This window comes from Myodes glareolus, chromosome 3, assembly GCF_982192425.1.
Source record: "Myodes glareolus chromosome 3, mMyoGla1.1, whole genome shotgun sequence".
In the NCBI taxonomy this organism is placed as follows: domain Eukaryota; kingdom Metazoa; phylum Chordata; class Mammalia; order Rodentia; family Cricetidae; genus Myodes; species Myodes glareolus.
The window spans coordinates 114,765,781-114,782,197 of NC_142028.1; the positions used below are offsets into that span (position 1 = coordinate 114,765,781).

At 38.8% G+C, this 16,417-nt stretch overlaps 1 protein-coding gene across 20 annotated transcripts in view; it reads left to right on the forward strand.

Moving 5' to 3' along the window:
• Ptprd (protein tyrosine phosphatase receptor type D) overlaps positions 1 to 16,417 on the forward strand; it is a 1,378,451-nt gene that overhangs the window by 1,101,275 nt on the left and 260,759 nt on the right. For all 20 annotated transcript variants that reach the window (XM_085686142.2, XM_087904910.1, XM_087904905.1 and 17 more), the window contains 2 exons: positions 334 to 479; positions 3,712 to 3,853. In XM_085686142.2, coding sequence (XP_085542268.1) covers positions 334 to 479; positions 3,712 to 3,853 — 288 coding nt within the window. The remainder of the gene's footprint in view (positions 1 to 333; positions 480 to 3,711; positions 3,854 to 16,417) is intronic.

Genomic DNA, 16,417 nt, shown 5'->3' on the forward strand with positions numbered 1-16,417 from the left:
GCTGGAATTTTACTCACTTTGATTGATGAGCTTTTGTTACAGAGGACAAATTGGATTTTTAAATACTGGTAATAAAAATTAATGTGTGATGTTGCATTTTGGATGTTATAGGATCTCTGCCTTAATACAGGTCTCAGCGATGAAAGCTCTACCAGGTAATAGAACTTGACCACAAAGTTACCATCAAAAGTGCAAGGTGCTTAGTTCATTTTTTAGCCTTTCCACACTCATGCTGTGGATGAGACTGTGTACTGTAAGCGGGAAGTGTACTTGGGCAATGATCCGTATTTCGATATTCCTGCTAATTGTGGTGTTTATTTCTTCTTATTTCAGCACCTCCCAGGTTTACACGGACTCCGGTTGATCAGACAGGGGTCTCTGGCGGAGTTGCGTCTTTCATTTGTCAAGCTACAGGGGATCCAAGACCTAAAATTGTCTGGAACAAAAAAGGAAAGAAAGTCAGCAACCAGAGATTTGAGGTATTAGGTCCATTGTTCTGTTTCTCTGGGGAAGAACACATCTATTCACTCTCTGCTCTGTCACGGGTTGTCATAAGCACTGAGATGTGACAGTTACGTCACCAGCAATGAGCCCTGTAGCTCAATATCGTTTTAGAGAATAGAGAACGTGATCATTGTAGTGGCTGAGTTTGTATCCATGTGTGTAAAGACTTTAGAGTCTGGGGAGCTGGCTTTGTAGAGCGCATGCCTGAGTTTCTGGTTTCTATTGCAAGTGAAGGGCCTAGAGCAGTCTAGGATCAGCCTGCTAAGACAGACTGCTTTCATTTAAGATTTCAAGGTAGAATCCAGTTTTCTCACTTTCCCAAGTCTAGTGGCTGCACGGAAATGTGTATTGTTTTTAGAAATTCCTACGCCCACAGTCATACTGAGTGATGTGGTTACATCTGACCATTCTATGTGGATGGGTAAATATTATTATCAATTAGTTTACGCTAAACAGAATCTACCTTTGTTGTTGGGAATAGGGTCAGTTGTATTCAGTACTATAGTTCAAATGCAGGTTTGTTTTCGTGGAAGGGGATTTCAGTCTCTTTTACCAAAAGGCAACAGAACAGCAAGGAACACCACATGGTGGTGGTGGCACATGCCTTTAATCCCAGCACTAAGGAGGCTGAGGCAAACTGAACTCTTTGAGTTAGAGGCCATTCTTGTCTACATAATGAGTTCGTGTTCCAGGATATGCCCCAAAGCCACAAAGAAACCCTGTCTCAAATAAATAAATAAATAAATACATAAATACATAAATAAATACATAAATAAAAATTTTAAAAGGAAGAGGAAGAAAAGAGAAAAAAACAACACAAATCAATTTGGCTAGTATTATGGACTAGAAAAAGAGGATTCACTTCAGTGTTTTATTTGGAATAAAAAGCTAGACAGTCTAATTATGCAGGGAAACCATTGGAGACTTTTTCCATCCTGCAGGAAGAAGTACTCAGTGATGCTAAATCACTTCAGACTTTCCTCTGGGGTGCTTGGAAAGAAGTGTGTGGTTTAGGAATCTGTTCATTCAGAAGCAACACATACTTTTAAATGAAGCCATGCAGAGTGTCCTGTGACCTTTAGGGGACATCAAGACTCCTCCACTATCATTTGTTATAAAATCTCTATTCCTTTTTTCCTGATTTTCTAATAAATTTCATGGCTTATTTCAGTTTGGAAAATTTATAGTAATCTTTGTTGAGAAATAAATATACCAACTATAAACCCAGTGTTGGCTAGTGATAGCAGAGAAATTTAAAATTTTGATTTCAAATAATAACCTATCCTTTTAGACATAAATTTTATTTTTTGTATATTTGTAATTAAGACACAGTGGCTTTAGATTGTCTTAAAATATCTTCATAGAACTTCTTACACCATATAAAAGGGATGTTTTGTGTGTATGAATTTGGGGTATATAACATTTTCCCCTTTTTATCGTTAAAGTATTTCTTGTTGTCATGAGAAGTGTCCTTTTATATGCTTGCATTAAGAGTGATTTTCTAAATAAATGTTATAAAGATAAATGATGGAATCATACATTTCAAAGCATGAGATCTTCTTTGTTCATATTTGTTAACGAGACACATATAAACAAATTCAGTGGAAATTATTTTTATACAAAGTAGCTAAATGAGGTGATACTGAGTCCTGCACTGAAATACCTTAACAAGTCGGTACTATGTGTAGACGCATACACCCAGTCACATATGTGTCACTTACATACCTTATATGCCCGTGCGAGGAGGAGATGAAACTGGTTTTGCTGCCACTTCTGCCAATACCAAATATGGTGACTGGTGTCTGGTAAGCATGTATTGGTTGCTACGTATTAAATTATCTTTCAAAGTTGGAGTTAGAATGCTGGCTTTTAATATGTAACAATATAGAAAAGTTTCAGTATACAAAATGGTTAAGGAATATTAGTGCACAATTACATTTATTATAGAATTAATTAGAATTTATAATAATTATCTTTATACATTTTTCTATTAAACCACATACATATACATTTCCTATATTAAATCATAGAATACTCATAAAAAATTTTACGTGAAACTGTGAAATATGAGAAAAGATTTTAGTAACTGGATCTTTTCTCTTTTAGATGTATACTAGATTCATTTTTAAATGTGTGCTTAATAGAGTTGGAAATTTATAGTGGTGTTTTGAGACATTTAGGATCTCTGAATTTACGATTAAAATGGAATACATAATGGAACTAAAGTGAATACAATTAAAATATTTAACGTCCGTCTTCTGTATGCTAACGCATGCACACAGAACCTGGGATTAAGCTACTCAGAACTGGGTTTGTTAGAAAGTCTAGTTCATCTACAATCAAGGCATGTGGAAACACTAGGAAAGCACAGTCCCAGGGAGCGGCTGTAGAAGAGCTCTGTGATGGAAGGGTAGTGCTGTCCACGCCTACCGTCATCCTGGTTTGCAGACACAATTCTCGTTCTTTCCTTATTGCTAGTAACCAGATCACCAGTGTGGTTCTTCAGTTTCACAGGGGAGCTCACAGTGACAGTGCATTCAGGACTGGTACTTAGAAAATGATTTTTGACCTGGTGAGGCAAGCCTCCATTTTATGGCCAGAAGGCCCTAAAAATGCAGAAAATGCTAAGCTGGAACAAATACTGGGATGATTTATGACGAAATTAGTGCATGCTGACAGGCTTGCGGGTGTGACTGTCCTCTTGTTGTCTGCTTAAGTACTAGAGTCTTGCAGTTTTTCTTCATGGTTCAACCATACATGTATATTGTTAGGAGCGCGACCCTTTAATGAGACAGAAATATTTGTGGTGACAGGCCCTAAGTTTTCCCTTTATTTTCTGAGTATTAAATGGGTTCACATAAGCACATGTGCTGCCCAAGTGAGTAACTAAATTTTATCCATCACAACTGTGGCAAACTTGTATAATTACTAAGCTTTAGATATGTTAATGAAAAACTAATTGTGGCTTTTCTCGGAGATTAGAAATCTACTCTTGTGTATTTGTCGTTTTTGTCTGTTTTGTTACAAAGTATGTACATTTGATCAAATGTTCTGCTGTGCCACCCTATCAGAAGTCAGTGCTCTGTCAGACCGGTGCTCGGTCCATCCGGAGCCTGATGGCTGTCCCTGCACTGCTGCGCTGAGAAGTTTAGCGGAGGGGTGGATGATTGTAACAACACCTGTGACAGCTATTGTTTCCTCTAATAGGTAATAGAATTTGATGATGGATCTGGATCAGTTCTCAGAATACAGCCCTTAAGAACTCCACGGGATGAGGCCATTTACGAATGTGTGGCTTCAAATAATGTGGGAGAAATAAGTGTGTCCACCAGACTCACAGTTTTGCGTGGTAAGTGCTCAAGTTCAAGGCTATTGATGTGTTGCTGCAGCCATTCTCTATGTCAAATGTTTGTCTAGAGGCCTGTTCGGAGACCCGTGTTGTGGTATGATCGTATGAGCAAAGGGTTTAAGTAAAATGTTGAGACGCGCCAAATGTTATTTGGACAGTGAATCTCTTTTTGTTTCTTGAATGAATGCTAATCAGGAAGAGGAAATGACAGTGAAAAGTGTTTGTTTTAAATGTCTGATGCCATTTTGATTTTGGCAAAGAAATCTAGATGGAAAAATGTATGGCTTGCTCCTTTGTTGGCATCCCATGTGCCTGCTTTTGTTTTAATACCTACTTCTGTTGTTTCTTGTACACACTGCTAACCCATGCTGACACTTATGGCTACTAAATTAAAGAAGTAATAATATGGAAAGATGAGCTTCCCTCCCTAAATTGTGTGCTCAAAGCCAAGAATATGATACACACATTTTTATGTCAAAAATTGTTCTTTTCTGTCGTGTCCACTTTGACTAGCAAAGAAAACACAACACCGGACTCTTCCGAATGCAGTTTAATCAGGAACCTTGAATAATCTTCTGACCCCAGGGAAAGCCAGCCTACAGCTAAAATAGCCTCTGGGTAGCCAACCCCAGCATGCTTTGTGGGAAATGCAGATAGGTCCAGAAACGCGGAAGCAAGCCAGATCCTTAACCTTAGCCATGTATGGAGTTATTTACAACCAAGAGCCCTCACCATTCTGGGGGTGGAAGGCAGAAGCCAGCGCCATCTTTAAGGTGTGGCACAAAGCAGCTCTCTACACTTTTCTTTTAGTCATTTTTTGAATTAGTATCCTTTGAAGAATAAAATAAGATGGCGAATCATCTCTTTTTCTGTGTTGCTTTTGCAGTTCGATAAAGTATGGCATGGTCTCCCGTTTGCCTACTTTGTGTAGTTTCTTTTCTATGACGGTACTACAGCTTAAAATGCAGCCAATTGCTATATTGTCAGTCCAGATTATTGAGTAGAGATATGAGCATTGCTTACCTGGACAGCTAGTAGATCACATTATTATGCTAATGTTTTGCGTGTCTTTATCTCTTTCTCTGTTATACTGTTCTCTTAGTTTGGTTCAGAATTGAGTGTTTACAAAACGTACAATAGACTTTTTAATATAATTTTGACAGTATTTGAAAACAAATTAAACAAGAATGAGAAATTTCTAGGTGCTTTAAGTGGGGAGCTCCCCAGAGAAGAAACCTTTATGAACATTGAAGTCAAGATGAAGGCTGGAAGAATTCTAGAGTTCAGCACTAGAGTTTCAATTGTTTGGCAGGGCACATGCGGGTGAGAAGTGAGGTCTAGTAAGAAGGTTTCAGCTCTCTCTAAAGTGGCTTTGGGCCATATTCCTGTGCTGCTGTTCTTAGAACCTAGACATTTAGCCCAAAAGATGCTTTGAAAACTGAGTCCTAAACTAAGGACAATGAAAGTGTCCAATTCAGAGAAAACAGTCATTGCAGCTTAACCCATAAGGACAGTTTTTCATCATCTCCTGTAGTCCAAACCTCCAATTCTAAAGCATTCCAGCCAATTTCAACCCCTGATTAAACTCAAAAATTGATGGTAGAAGTCCTATATATCTGTCCTCATAATAAACCACATACATGGATCTTAAACTTTAAAAAGTATATAAGATATTTGCAAAGGTAAAAGGAGGAATAAAATCCAATAGGCATCTTGAAGATCTTATAAAATAAAATGTAGTTATTAACATTCAGATGTTAAATTTTAAGGGAGCACTCATCTGTGTGTGTAGGTGGTATAATCTTGCTATAGAGAATCTTGATGAATGCAAATCTACATGTGTATGTTCAGAGTGTTAGCAAGGCTGGAAACTCTGTTCAATCCTTACATTGAACATAGCTGAGCAAATACCTATGCTCATACCTGTGATATTCTTTGAAACGTCCAATGGCCATTGCTTCTTCTAGTAGTTAGCAAATGTCTTACAAAAGTGAAATAAAACAGAGTTAATTAAGGACTCTTTGACTTTTTGATTTTATCACTTAAGCTCCCTTGAAATTCTGCAAAGAAAACAATATATGTGGTTTTCTTAACTTAATCTTTATTTATTCATGAACATATCAACAAAATGTTGGCATAAAGTATCATTTTCCTTAGAAATTCACAGGGATATGTGTTTTCCTGTCTCATGGTCAGCTGTAACCCTGTCTACTGTGCTTTGAATAGTTCACCACTGAGTAAACAAATGCGTTTGACAACTTCAATATGATCTTGATTTTCTACATGACCATTTGTCATGTTATTCATTTGAATGAAAAGACATGATTATAATAAGGAATTTAACCTTCCATCCTTAGATAATTGCATTTATTTCTTCTCTAAATGTTTCATGAGAAAATTCAAAGGTGACATTGAGTAACAGAAAAGTAGAATAGCCACAACCTTAGAGTTCTTCCTGCCATTTCCAGTTCATGAAGTAACCGAGAAAGGAATCATCTTTGGTTCCCACAGTCACCTCTTTAACCTTTCTAGGTGTTGTTAATTCTGTGAATAACAATCATTTAATAATAGGACAGCAATAAACTAGTGTTCATGGGCTTAGAACATAGTGACATGCTAGGGAGGTGGATGTTTCTGTGTTATAGCTAATGAGTTTTCTGGCCGTCTTGAGTTTACTTTCTCTTGCGGATCATGTTGGCAGCTATTCAAGAGTTCCCACTCGGCAGGAGATGGAGACCACTGTATACTTGCTGTCCAGTGGCCCTCAGCACAGGCCTGTTTCAGCTACATGGGTCATTTATTTTCTTCCCACTTTGCTGACAAATGCCAAAAATGTGCCAACTGTCATGACGGCTTTTGTCTAAGTAGGATAGATGGAGAGCACTCATTTATTTCAAATAGGCTCTGGGAGAACCTATGTAATTGGATATTCAAATTTCTGACCTGAGTGTCTAAATGCAGATGACATTATAATAATAACACCCTGAGCACCTATGTGCACTGAAGGATCATTTTGGGGACACTTTCCCTCAGTAGTTTTTTTTCACATTGTCCAGACTCTGAAAAAAGCATTTCCACAATACAGACACCTTAAAACTCAAGGCTGATCATGCCCTGAGATGAGATATTGGGCAGTTAAGCATGCGTTCTGTAAAGTATAGTTCCTAGAATGGGACATGCAGGTTGAATGTGATCATTCAGCTTGTTTTATTATTATTATCACCTTTATTTTCTGTAGTTATGGAAGCACAGACACATCCTGGCACTAGGTACTTGGGTCTTTAGAAGGCTTTGTATGATTGCTGGATACGTGTAATTCCTCCAGAGCAGTCTGAAAGTGAAGGCTGCTGGGATCACTAAGCTTTCTGAGGACTGAGGCTTAGTTGCTGTGGAATATTGCTGAGAATAATGGATTAAATATTAGACTTGTAGGTTGGTGGGTGCATGGGACCAGAGGTACATCTTAGGGATAGGAATTGCCATCTAGATGAAATGGCTCTCTGAATCTGACTTGATTGCCTTGAGGCTTCCCTGGTATCTGCAGGGAAACAAAGAAATGTATATATCATGAAACTGGGAGTGAGCACATTCTACTGCTGTGTGTTAGCAGCCGCTGGGCAAAGGAGACGGTGCTTTGTAAAGTCTCTTCTATGACTGAAGCATCTAAGACTGCTGCTTTGGAGCTAGAGGAAAGGGGTCAAAAATCCTTCCTTCTTGCTCACAAAATTCCCTTGCTCTAAAATGAAACTCTGGCATAATCGAGTCATTATTTTCATTCCTTTCCTTCATACATGACTAAATTCATGCATATTTCTTGAACTTGTGGAAATAACCACATTTCATTCAAACTAGTTACGCAAATTGACATTTTCTAAATTTAGTGAATTATGTCCAGACATTTGCCCATAGACAAATAGTCCTGTCCCTCAAACCACCGCCAGCATCACTACAACTAAGCGTGGTAAACATCACATGGCTTCCCTTACCTGCTTATGGGAAACTAGCTTTGCCATAGAAGACAGGTAGAGTGTGGCTGCTGTCTAACGTGTCAGCAGCCCAAACCGGAGGCAGTCCACTTATGTAGTTTGCAAAATACAGTTCAGAAAGTGACACGGCTCTAGAAATGGTCACCTCTAGGTGTTAGACAATGCAGAGCACTTAGGCCAGGCTCCTGTCATTTGCGCTCCCATGCTGGCTCTGTGACAGATATCTAGGATGCTCTCACCCAGTCTGGCTATGCCCTTGTTTTCCTAGTTATATGCCTTCTTTATCTTTGCCTCCTTGGTACAGAGAAGGCTTAGCTTGGTGTTCTGATCAGTCAGCTCCCTTCTCAGCTACTGGTGTGTGATTCTATGCCATGCCTAGTTCAGGAAGTCAGTTCTTTCAAGATAGAAAAAGCGTGTTCCCTGAAGGTAACTGTTACTGAGACAGTAAAACATGGTGAGCAGTTTGGATGAGATGAGGCAGCACTGCATTGTAAAACAGAGGGAAGTGTTTGCATAATATGTCTGTTCAAAAAAAATAAAATAAAACATAAGCCATTATAGCTGTTGTTAAGAGAAAAAAAAAGGAACGTGAACAACTTTTCCCATCACTCAGGGAGGTGGCAGGGAAGTCTCTGCCTTTGTGCACGATCCTGCGATCAGAATTAGCATGTTCATTACAGGCTCATTTTATTAATGCCTCTTTTTGAAGATGAACACAGTTGTCCCTGCTGTGAAGATGGTACTTTGCCGTTTATGTTATAAAGTGATCTCGGCTGGGGATCCAGGCTAGAAACATTAAAGAACAAAGCCCAGCTGCTTGACTGCCACACAAAAGGATTTTATGAAAGACTGAAACAAAAGGAAGGGTGGCCAGCACAGAACAAACTTGCTGACAATTATGGGACTGAGGGAAGCCTACTTGAGAAAGCTTATGAAATAGTGGAGTGCTTGGGATAAATTGATAACAAAATGCTAACACGTATAATGCTGTATAATGCCGCCTGCCTGCTAGAAAGAGGTGTCAGGGGCCGTAGGCTGGTTGTGGAAAGGGACTGCTGACTTTCAGCAGTTTGATCTTTAGGACTTAAAAAAAAATCTTCTAATCAGTATCAGTGTCAGAAAGGCAGATGGGAGCCCCTTTAAATAGCATTGGGAGATCCGGGAAAGGGGAGAGGTTAAAAGAATCTTCTCTGGTGCTGTGTATGCAACCTCAGGGCTGTCCCTGTTTGCTTGTCACTTCTCATCTTGACTGCTATGTGGATGGTGCGTGCCTCTTCCTTGAAACCGTCCCTGCATCTTCTACACACCCAGACCATGCCTTTAAAGAGAGGATATTTTTGGTTGTGAGCCTAGCCTTTAACGGCAGAGCCATCCCAGATAAATGCCATTATGAATTACTGCATTCAAGTAAGAAACAATTTTCTTCTCTTGACCTCTAAGTAAAATAATAGATTTAATTATTTTAAAATGAATATAAAAACCACAGGAGTGTTTGCTAATTATTGACTTAAAGGGACTGTGGCAGATTCAACCAGAAAGAAACTTGGTGTCATCTGTTATTTTGCTCATGATTTGAGAAATTAACATCAGAGAACATGATATTGTTTGTTTGATCATACAGCAAAGATCTTTGGGGGTTAGTGTGATGTTTATTATCATGGAAGAATATCATTTTTCCCATAGATAAGTCTACAAATGTTTGTGAGTCTGATGAAAAATGCAAAATGTAGTGAAACTGATGCATCTTGGGAGAGAGGAGACCTGTGAGTGAAAGCTGGGAGCATTGAAGTCTATCAGATAGTGAGTTTGGCAGAATGCTAAACACAGAGAGCTTTCATGTCTAAGAAATGACTACGTTCTGGTCCAGGGCTGGTGGAATATCTTCAGGGTTTTTCAAAGAGAGATGACCACCAGCACTGTCAACAGGATGAACTTTTTTTAAGGGCTTGGCTATCATGATTAATGAGACTGACAAGTTCAAAGATATGCTAGGTGTATCGGCAAGCTGGGCACCCAAGAGGATTTCTAGTCCCATAGCCAGCAGGCTCACGGCCCAGAAGGAGCAGATGCTTCAGGACATGTGTGTAGCAAAAGCTAGTGTTCTGTTACAGGCAGAAAGGATTCATCCGCACTTGTGGAATGGCTACCCATTTTTGTTTCGGGCTACCCTTCGATACGGGAGAGCAATCTATTTTATGTGATGTCTTAAAATTTAACCTTGTCCAAAGCACCCTCATCACAAATATTTGAAGAAATAGCTGGACAGTTGGTGGCCTCTGCGAGCTAATGCATGAACTAAGCTATCAGAGAGGGACACAGTAGCTCACAGAGGAGAGAATAACTGAGCAGTCTGAGAGGACTCAGTCTATGAAATGAGGACCAATAGGACGAAGTGAACAGAGCCAGCTCTGTGAATTGAAATTTGTACAGGAGTTTATTGCAGAACTCAACAACTCCTGGTCAATTTTATGTAATGTTTCTACTTTAAAGCTAGATATTTAGCTGGTTTTCACTAATAAAATTGGGATGATTTTTAAAACTTCAATATCATTGCTTTCAAAATTAGTTTTATTTTGAGATACTAATTAAGATGCAGCTTTAAAAGTTGTGCATGCATAATTTATTGAGATTTGGGGCACAGATATACCAAATATCTTATCTAGGGCTTAATTATCAGAGTCCTAATTACATATTTCCTTAGACGAGCAAGCAACTTATTTTATCCTATTAAAAAACAATGGGTGTCTGGAGAGATGGCTCAGTAGGTAAAAACATTTCCCACATAAACATGAACTCTTGAGTTTAGATACCAACCAGGTGCGATGTGGGTAGAGACATGAGCTTGCTGGCCAGCCACCTACTTCCAGGTTCAGTGAGAGACTCTGATTTTTTTATGGAATAAGACAGAATGATACAACAGGCTCTCTGTGACAGTGTACAGAGTCAGGGACCTCTGCCTATATATCTGCATATATATATATATATATATATGTGTGTGTGTGTGTGTATATATACACATATATATATATGCACACTCCTGTATCATACACACACACACAACTTATGAATTAATACACACACAAAAAAAACTTATGAATTAATGCCCACATTGACACACTAAACTAAGCTTATAGTTTAGTTTAATATAGCTCAGTGTTGTTATTTAATTTTTACTTGATTTTTTTTTTGCCATACATATATTTTGATCATGTTTCCCCTCCCCGAATTCCTCTTGACTCCTCCCACCTCCCTGCTCACCGAACTTGGTTGTTTGTCTCTCTTTCTTTCAAAAAGAAATCAAACAAGCAAAAATGTAGTGGTATTTCATTTGTATTTTAATAAATAAACCTTGCCTGAAGATCAGAGAGTAAAGCAGTCCCACTGGTCAACCTTACAGACCAGGCAGTGGTAATATACACCTTTAATCCTAGTAGCCACACTAGTTTGCCATAGAAACCGGGTGGTGCATGCCTTTAATCACAGTGGTGATCACCTTTAATATTAGCCTTAGAAAGGATTATAAAACAGGAGGAGACAGCTCTCAGACACAGGCTCATTCTGAGATTCCTGGAGGCAGGATGGCAGTTTCAGACTGACATTGAGATGAGAGCCAGTGGCTGGCTGCCTTTCTTTTCTGACCTTGAGGTTGAATCCCAATATCTGTCTTTGGGTTTTTCTTTTTATTAATTATGTCTCACAAAACTCTCAAAACAGGCAAAAAACATCCAAACCATAAGACAGGAAAACAAACAAGCAAAAGACCAATAAGACAAACAAAAATGCCAAAAAAAAGGAACAACAAACATGATACAAAAATTTCACAAAGATGAGTTCATTTTGTGTTGTCCAACAACTCCTGGAGTATGGTTATTATATACAGTTACACACATAGACAAGGCTGATTGTCCCTTTGCATCTGTTATCCATTGCATGTAGCTTCTTGGCTAGGGGTAGTAACCACATGTGTCCATACCCCCTTTCAGGGCTGTGGCCCCGTCTGCCTCTGGTTAGCCATGAACGTGTACAAATGCACAAGCAATCAAAGCCAAGCAGTGGGCAACTACATGGAATTGTGTGATTTTATATCCTGTTCCTAAGACAGAGATTTTGAGTCAGTCTCCCCATTACAATTCTCATCCCATAGTGCAATCCTCCTCCCTCAGTATCCCAGTGCAATCCTCCTTCCTCAGTCTCCCCAGTGTAATCCTCCTTCCTCAGTCTCCCCAGTGCAACCCTCCTTCCTCAGTCTCCCCAGTGCAATCCTCCTCCCTCAGTCTCCCAGTGCAGTGCTCCTCAGTCTCCTCAGTGTATGTATATATACACATGTATAAGTGTTCTTATGAGGTATATGTGCTGTGTGTATGTAGATATATATGTACACATATACACACATTTTGTTTTTGAAATATTTAACTTCATAATGCTTTCTACTTTTGAAATTCTTAGTTTGTTTTGCTTTTATTTTATTTAGTCTTTTGATGCGTGTAAGCACTATTACTTTTATCTATGGCCAACATACATTTTTAGAATTTACTGGGCACCCAGAATGTGCTTATAGAGTGAGTACACACATGAGCATAGAAATAGACCATCACACATGCATCAGAGATGGCTTGGGCATGAGCTAGTACGCCTTGCCTATTCTGGACTAAATGCTTCTTGTTTGTTTGGCTTCTGTGGGCTGGAGAATATGAAAATAATCAGAAAATCAAGGTTGTGTGAAAGTAACAGAGAGTGAAACAGGGAGGTGCAAGAGCACTCTAGTTCTTTGAAGCTGTATCAGGCGTGAGTTCCTACGGGCACTCCCTTGCTCCCTAACTACATAGGTCCAGACACACTCATCATGTCTAAATGGAAAATTCTTACACTTTCAGCGTTATTGTGAGAAATTATGTTATATCTTTGAAGCATATGGCATACTGACTTGAATATAAAGCTGAAATATTCTATTCTCTTACTTCTCCTTTCAGTGTACTTTCCAACCTGAACCTTGTTCTGTCAGTGCGGCTCTATCTCTAGAGCAGTGTGGGACTCCTAACATGCCATGAAGGAGCGTAGGTCAGGAAACAGGAAAAGATGTCCAGGGGATTGAGAAATCAGCTGTCATATGCACATAAGATGAAAGGCAACTCCAACACTCTTGTCTTTTTTTCCCGAAGTCTGATCATCAGTTATTGGTCCCCACCCCCAACACACACATACACACTCTCTCACTCCTACATGCATACAAGCATGTAAAAAGATAGTTTTTAAATTTATTTCTCTTACCAATTGTGGTGCAGGATGTTATTGGAGGTAAAGTTTTGAATTCAGGTTATGTAAACACAGACCCAGGTCACAAAGTTGCCTTTATTCTTGGCTCTTTGACTGGATGCACCATTCTTCACCTTCCAGAGCTTCATCTATTTCATCTCTCAAGTGAAGAAGCTGAGAGAACGTGCTGCCTATTGCAACCAAACTCATGCAGTCTATGAGATGACATTTAGAGTCTCTAATAAACTTGCTCACTCCACAGAGTTGTCTTCATGTGTCCTGAACTGTTCTAAATGCTTAAAATATTCAAAAAAGGGCACAAATCTACCTGCTTTTGAGGCAGGTCTGTTTTCCTGAGATGCTGCTTGTGATTTTGGTTAAAATGAGAAGCTATTCCATGCTGCAGCATCCCTCTCAAACAGGGATCTTCCCGCAATCCAGCACACACCATTGCAAGGGGCATTTGCTTCTGATCTTCTGAATGGCTCCCAAGATTCTCTCAGTGTCACAGGAAGGTTTGCTTAGGTAGCAGACATGTTTGACATATGAAGCCTAGAGTGGCAGAAAAGTTAAGCTCATCCATATTCTCCTGAACAAAAATGTTCTAAGAGAAAAAAAAATGAATGTAGGGAAGATTTGAGATCAACTTTGCTTGGATTGTGAGAAAATATGATGTAGTACAAAATAAGAAATTAAATATAATGAAATATTTCATTACAATGTGGTAGAGAGAACACCTTGTTAATCCTAACAATTAGCAGGTTGAAACAGGCAGATCTCTATGAGTTTGAGGCCAGCCTTGTCTACATTGTGAGTTCTAGGCCAGTAGGGCTACAAGGCAAGACCTTGTCTCGTGAAGAAATATTTCCATTCGTTTCTCTGCCAACTTAAGGTGAAAGCAGTACTTAGTGCACTTCGTGTTTTCTGTCTCCTTCTCTTTCTCTATTTAGAGATGACAAAGTACATGATAAGATGTGACGTGGTCTTAATAGGCATTAGTAAAACATATTAAAGTATCTTCTCTCTCAGAAGACTTCATTAAGCAAAATTGATTTTTGTAATAAAATGTTTATTTATTAAAAATGAGATAGATGTTTTCACCCTTAAGAAAAATCCATTAACATATACTCCAAAGCAACAAGCACTTGCAAATGCTAATTTTAAGGCCTAATCACTTGAGTTAGAACCCTAAATCCTAAGGGTTCTAAGCATGTCATTACATGTAGTATGACAGATCTGCAATGCCAGCTACTGTCAAGCCGCTTGTGAACAACTTCATGTGCAACAGCCGACTGATTTGGGCTCCAATTTTCTTTGTTGCAAAATGACCTTAATAAAGTTAACTTTCACTCGTTCAGTGGTAATTGAAATTTTCTCAGCTTGCAAAGAGAACTCTTCCAGTAATCATCTGGTTAGATGAATTCACTGTGGCTCAAATAGTTATTCTTAATGATTTGTTTTCAAGTTCCTGCAAAGAGCTCTGAAAGACATTAAATGTTGTCTCCTCGGACTGGCAGTTTGCCTCGTTGAGGTTTAGGTTTGGGATAATGTTTTTCTAATTCCTGAAGAACATGTTAAAATCTGTTTATGATAACCTAAAAATAAAGTGTTTGTGTGTTTTGGTTTTTTAAGTGCACATGTATAGCTTTATGATGTAAACGGATGTGGTGTGTTTTCATCACACTGGCTGTCTCATGCAAGTTCATTGACTAAGTTCAGTTCTTGTCTCCTACTGTCTCCCCAACTGTCATAGTCCCAACAACTTCTCTATGGAAAGCATACATAGAGAGGAGGTGGTCTGATGGGTGCTGGAGCTGAACAAGTCCCCAAGCATGCTTAATATCTAGGTCCCTTCTAAAATCACTGTAGCACCTAACACTCCACCTACTCAATTATATGTTTTTTTTTTTAAAGTTTGAGAAGTTAGATTTTACTTTTGTTTAAAAAGTCATTTGGTTTCTTGGGCTTTGCAAAATCTTGTTCTGTGACTGTAGTTGGTGGCACAGAATCCAGACTCTGCATAGGTTGAAGATTCTGGATCCCTGGATTTCCCGCAAATTTCTTAGACCTGTGTCTCCCTCCTTTGTTTATTTGCTAGTTCTGCATAGGAAGTCCATATTGCCTTCTCTCTAAGAGCACAATACATGTTTCTCTGGTAACCAGCCTTTGTCTGGTAACTTAAAATTTTTCCATTATAAAAGGCCATGTGTTTTTCTCTTTTTATTCCATCAGCCTACTATTATCACTGATATGAAACATTTTTCAGCAAGATGGTGTAATTTTTTTTCAGCAAGGTGCTGTGAATTCATAAAATATCATCTTGTAATATACTCATAAAATTTGTTGGCATTGCTATAATTAACCAAATTAATTGTTGAGCTATTTCTCTATGAATTGCTGTTGTCTTATTATCAAAGTGAAAGAGGCAATTAGTGGGGCAGGAGGGCTTGGAACTGTTTTCTTAAATGCTTCCCTATAAAATGAATATTTAAAGTTTCTTCAGATACTAATGAGCACATGCATTTGTACCTATACGTAAGTGGAGACTGCACTTTAGTTTCCCAGCTTCTCAGAGTCTAATAAGTACACAGGAACTCTACTAATTACAACACTCTTTGGCCAATGGCTCACGTCTATTCCTAGCTAGCTCTTATATCTTAAATCAGCCCATTTCTATTATTTTATATTTTACCATGAAGCTCGTGGTTTGTTACCTCTTGCTTTTGGGTGGCTACATAGTATTAGCCTGACTGTGCCTTCTGGATTTTCCACCTTGCTATATTCTGCCCTTCCACAGGCCCAAGCAGGTTCTTTATTAACCAGTGCTAATAAAACATATTCACAGCATACAGAAGAGACTCCCACATTACCTGTATGCTCTTTCAGGGTTTTCATGTTATTGAAAGCAAAATAACAACAACGATAGTAATGGCAACGGAATGGAAGACTCCCAGAGGTTAAAAATCACTCAGTATGTAACAGGCGTGTGAAAATATGGATTTTTGTTTGTCTATCTTATTTCCGTGAAATTCAGTGACACTGACATCCTAAAAGGGTCTGATAAAAGGGTTTCCCTTTGCAAGAAAGAAGATTCCACATGCATTATGGAGGAACCATAGGAGAATACTGACATTCAGACACTCTGGTCCAGAATCACTGTTTAGGGCGTCCAGGTTTCTTAGCTCCAGATCCTTTTCTCTCTTTCCTGCTTCCTGCTGTCCTCTGAACCTGTGTTGTAGTTGTGTTGATGCTCTAGCAGACAGAAGGTACAGGGAAATATAGGCATCGATTGCTCATTCTTTTATAGTTCTTTTTTCCATTCCTG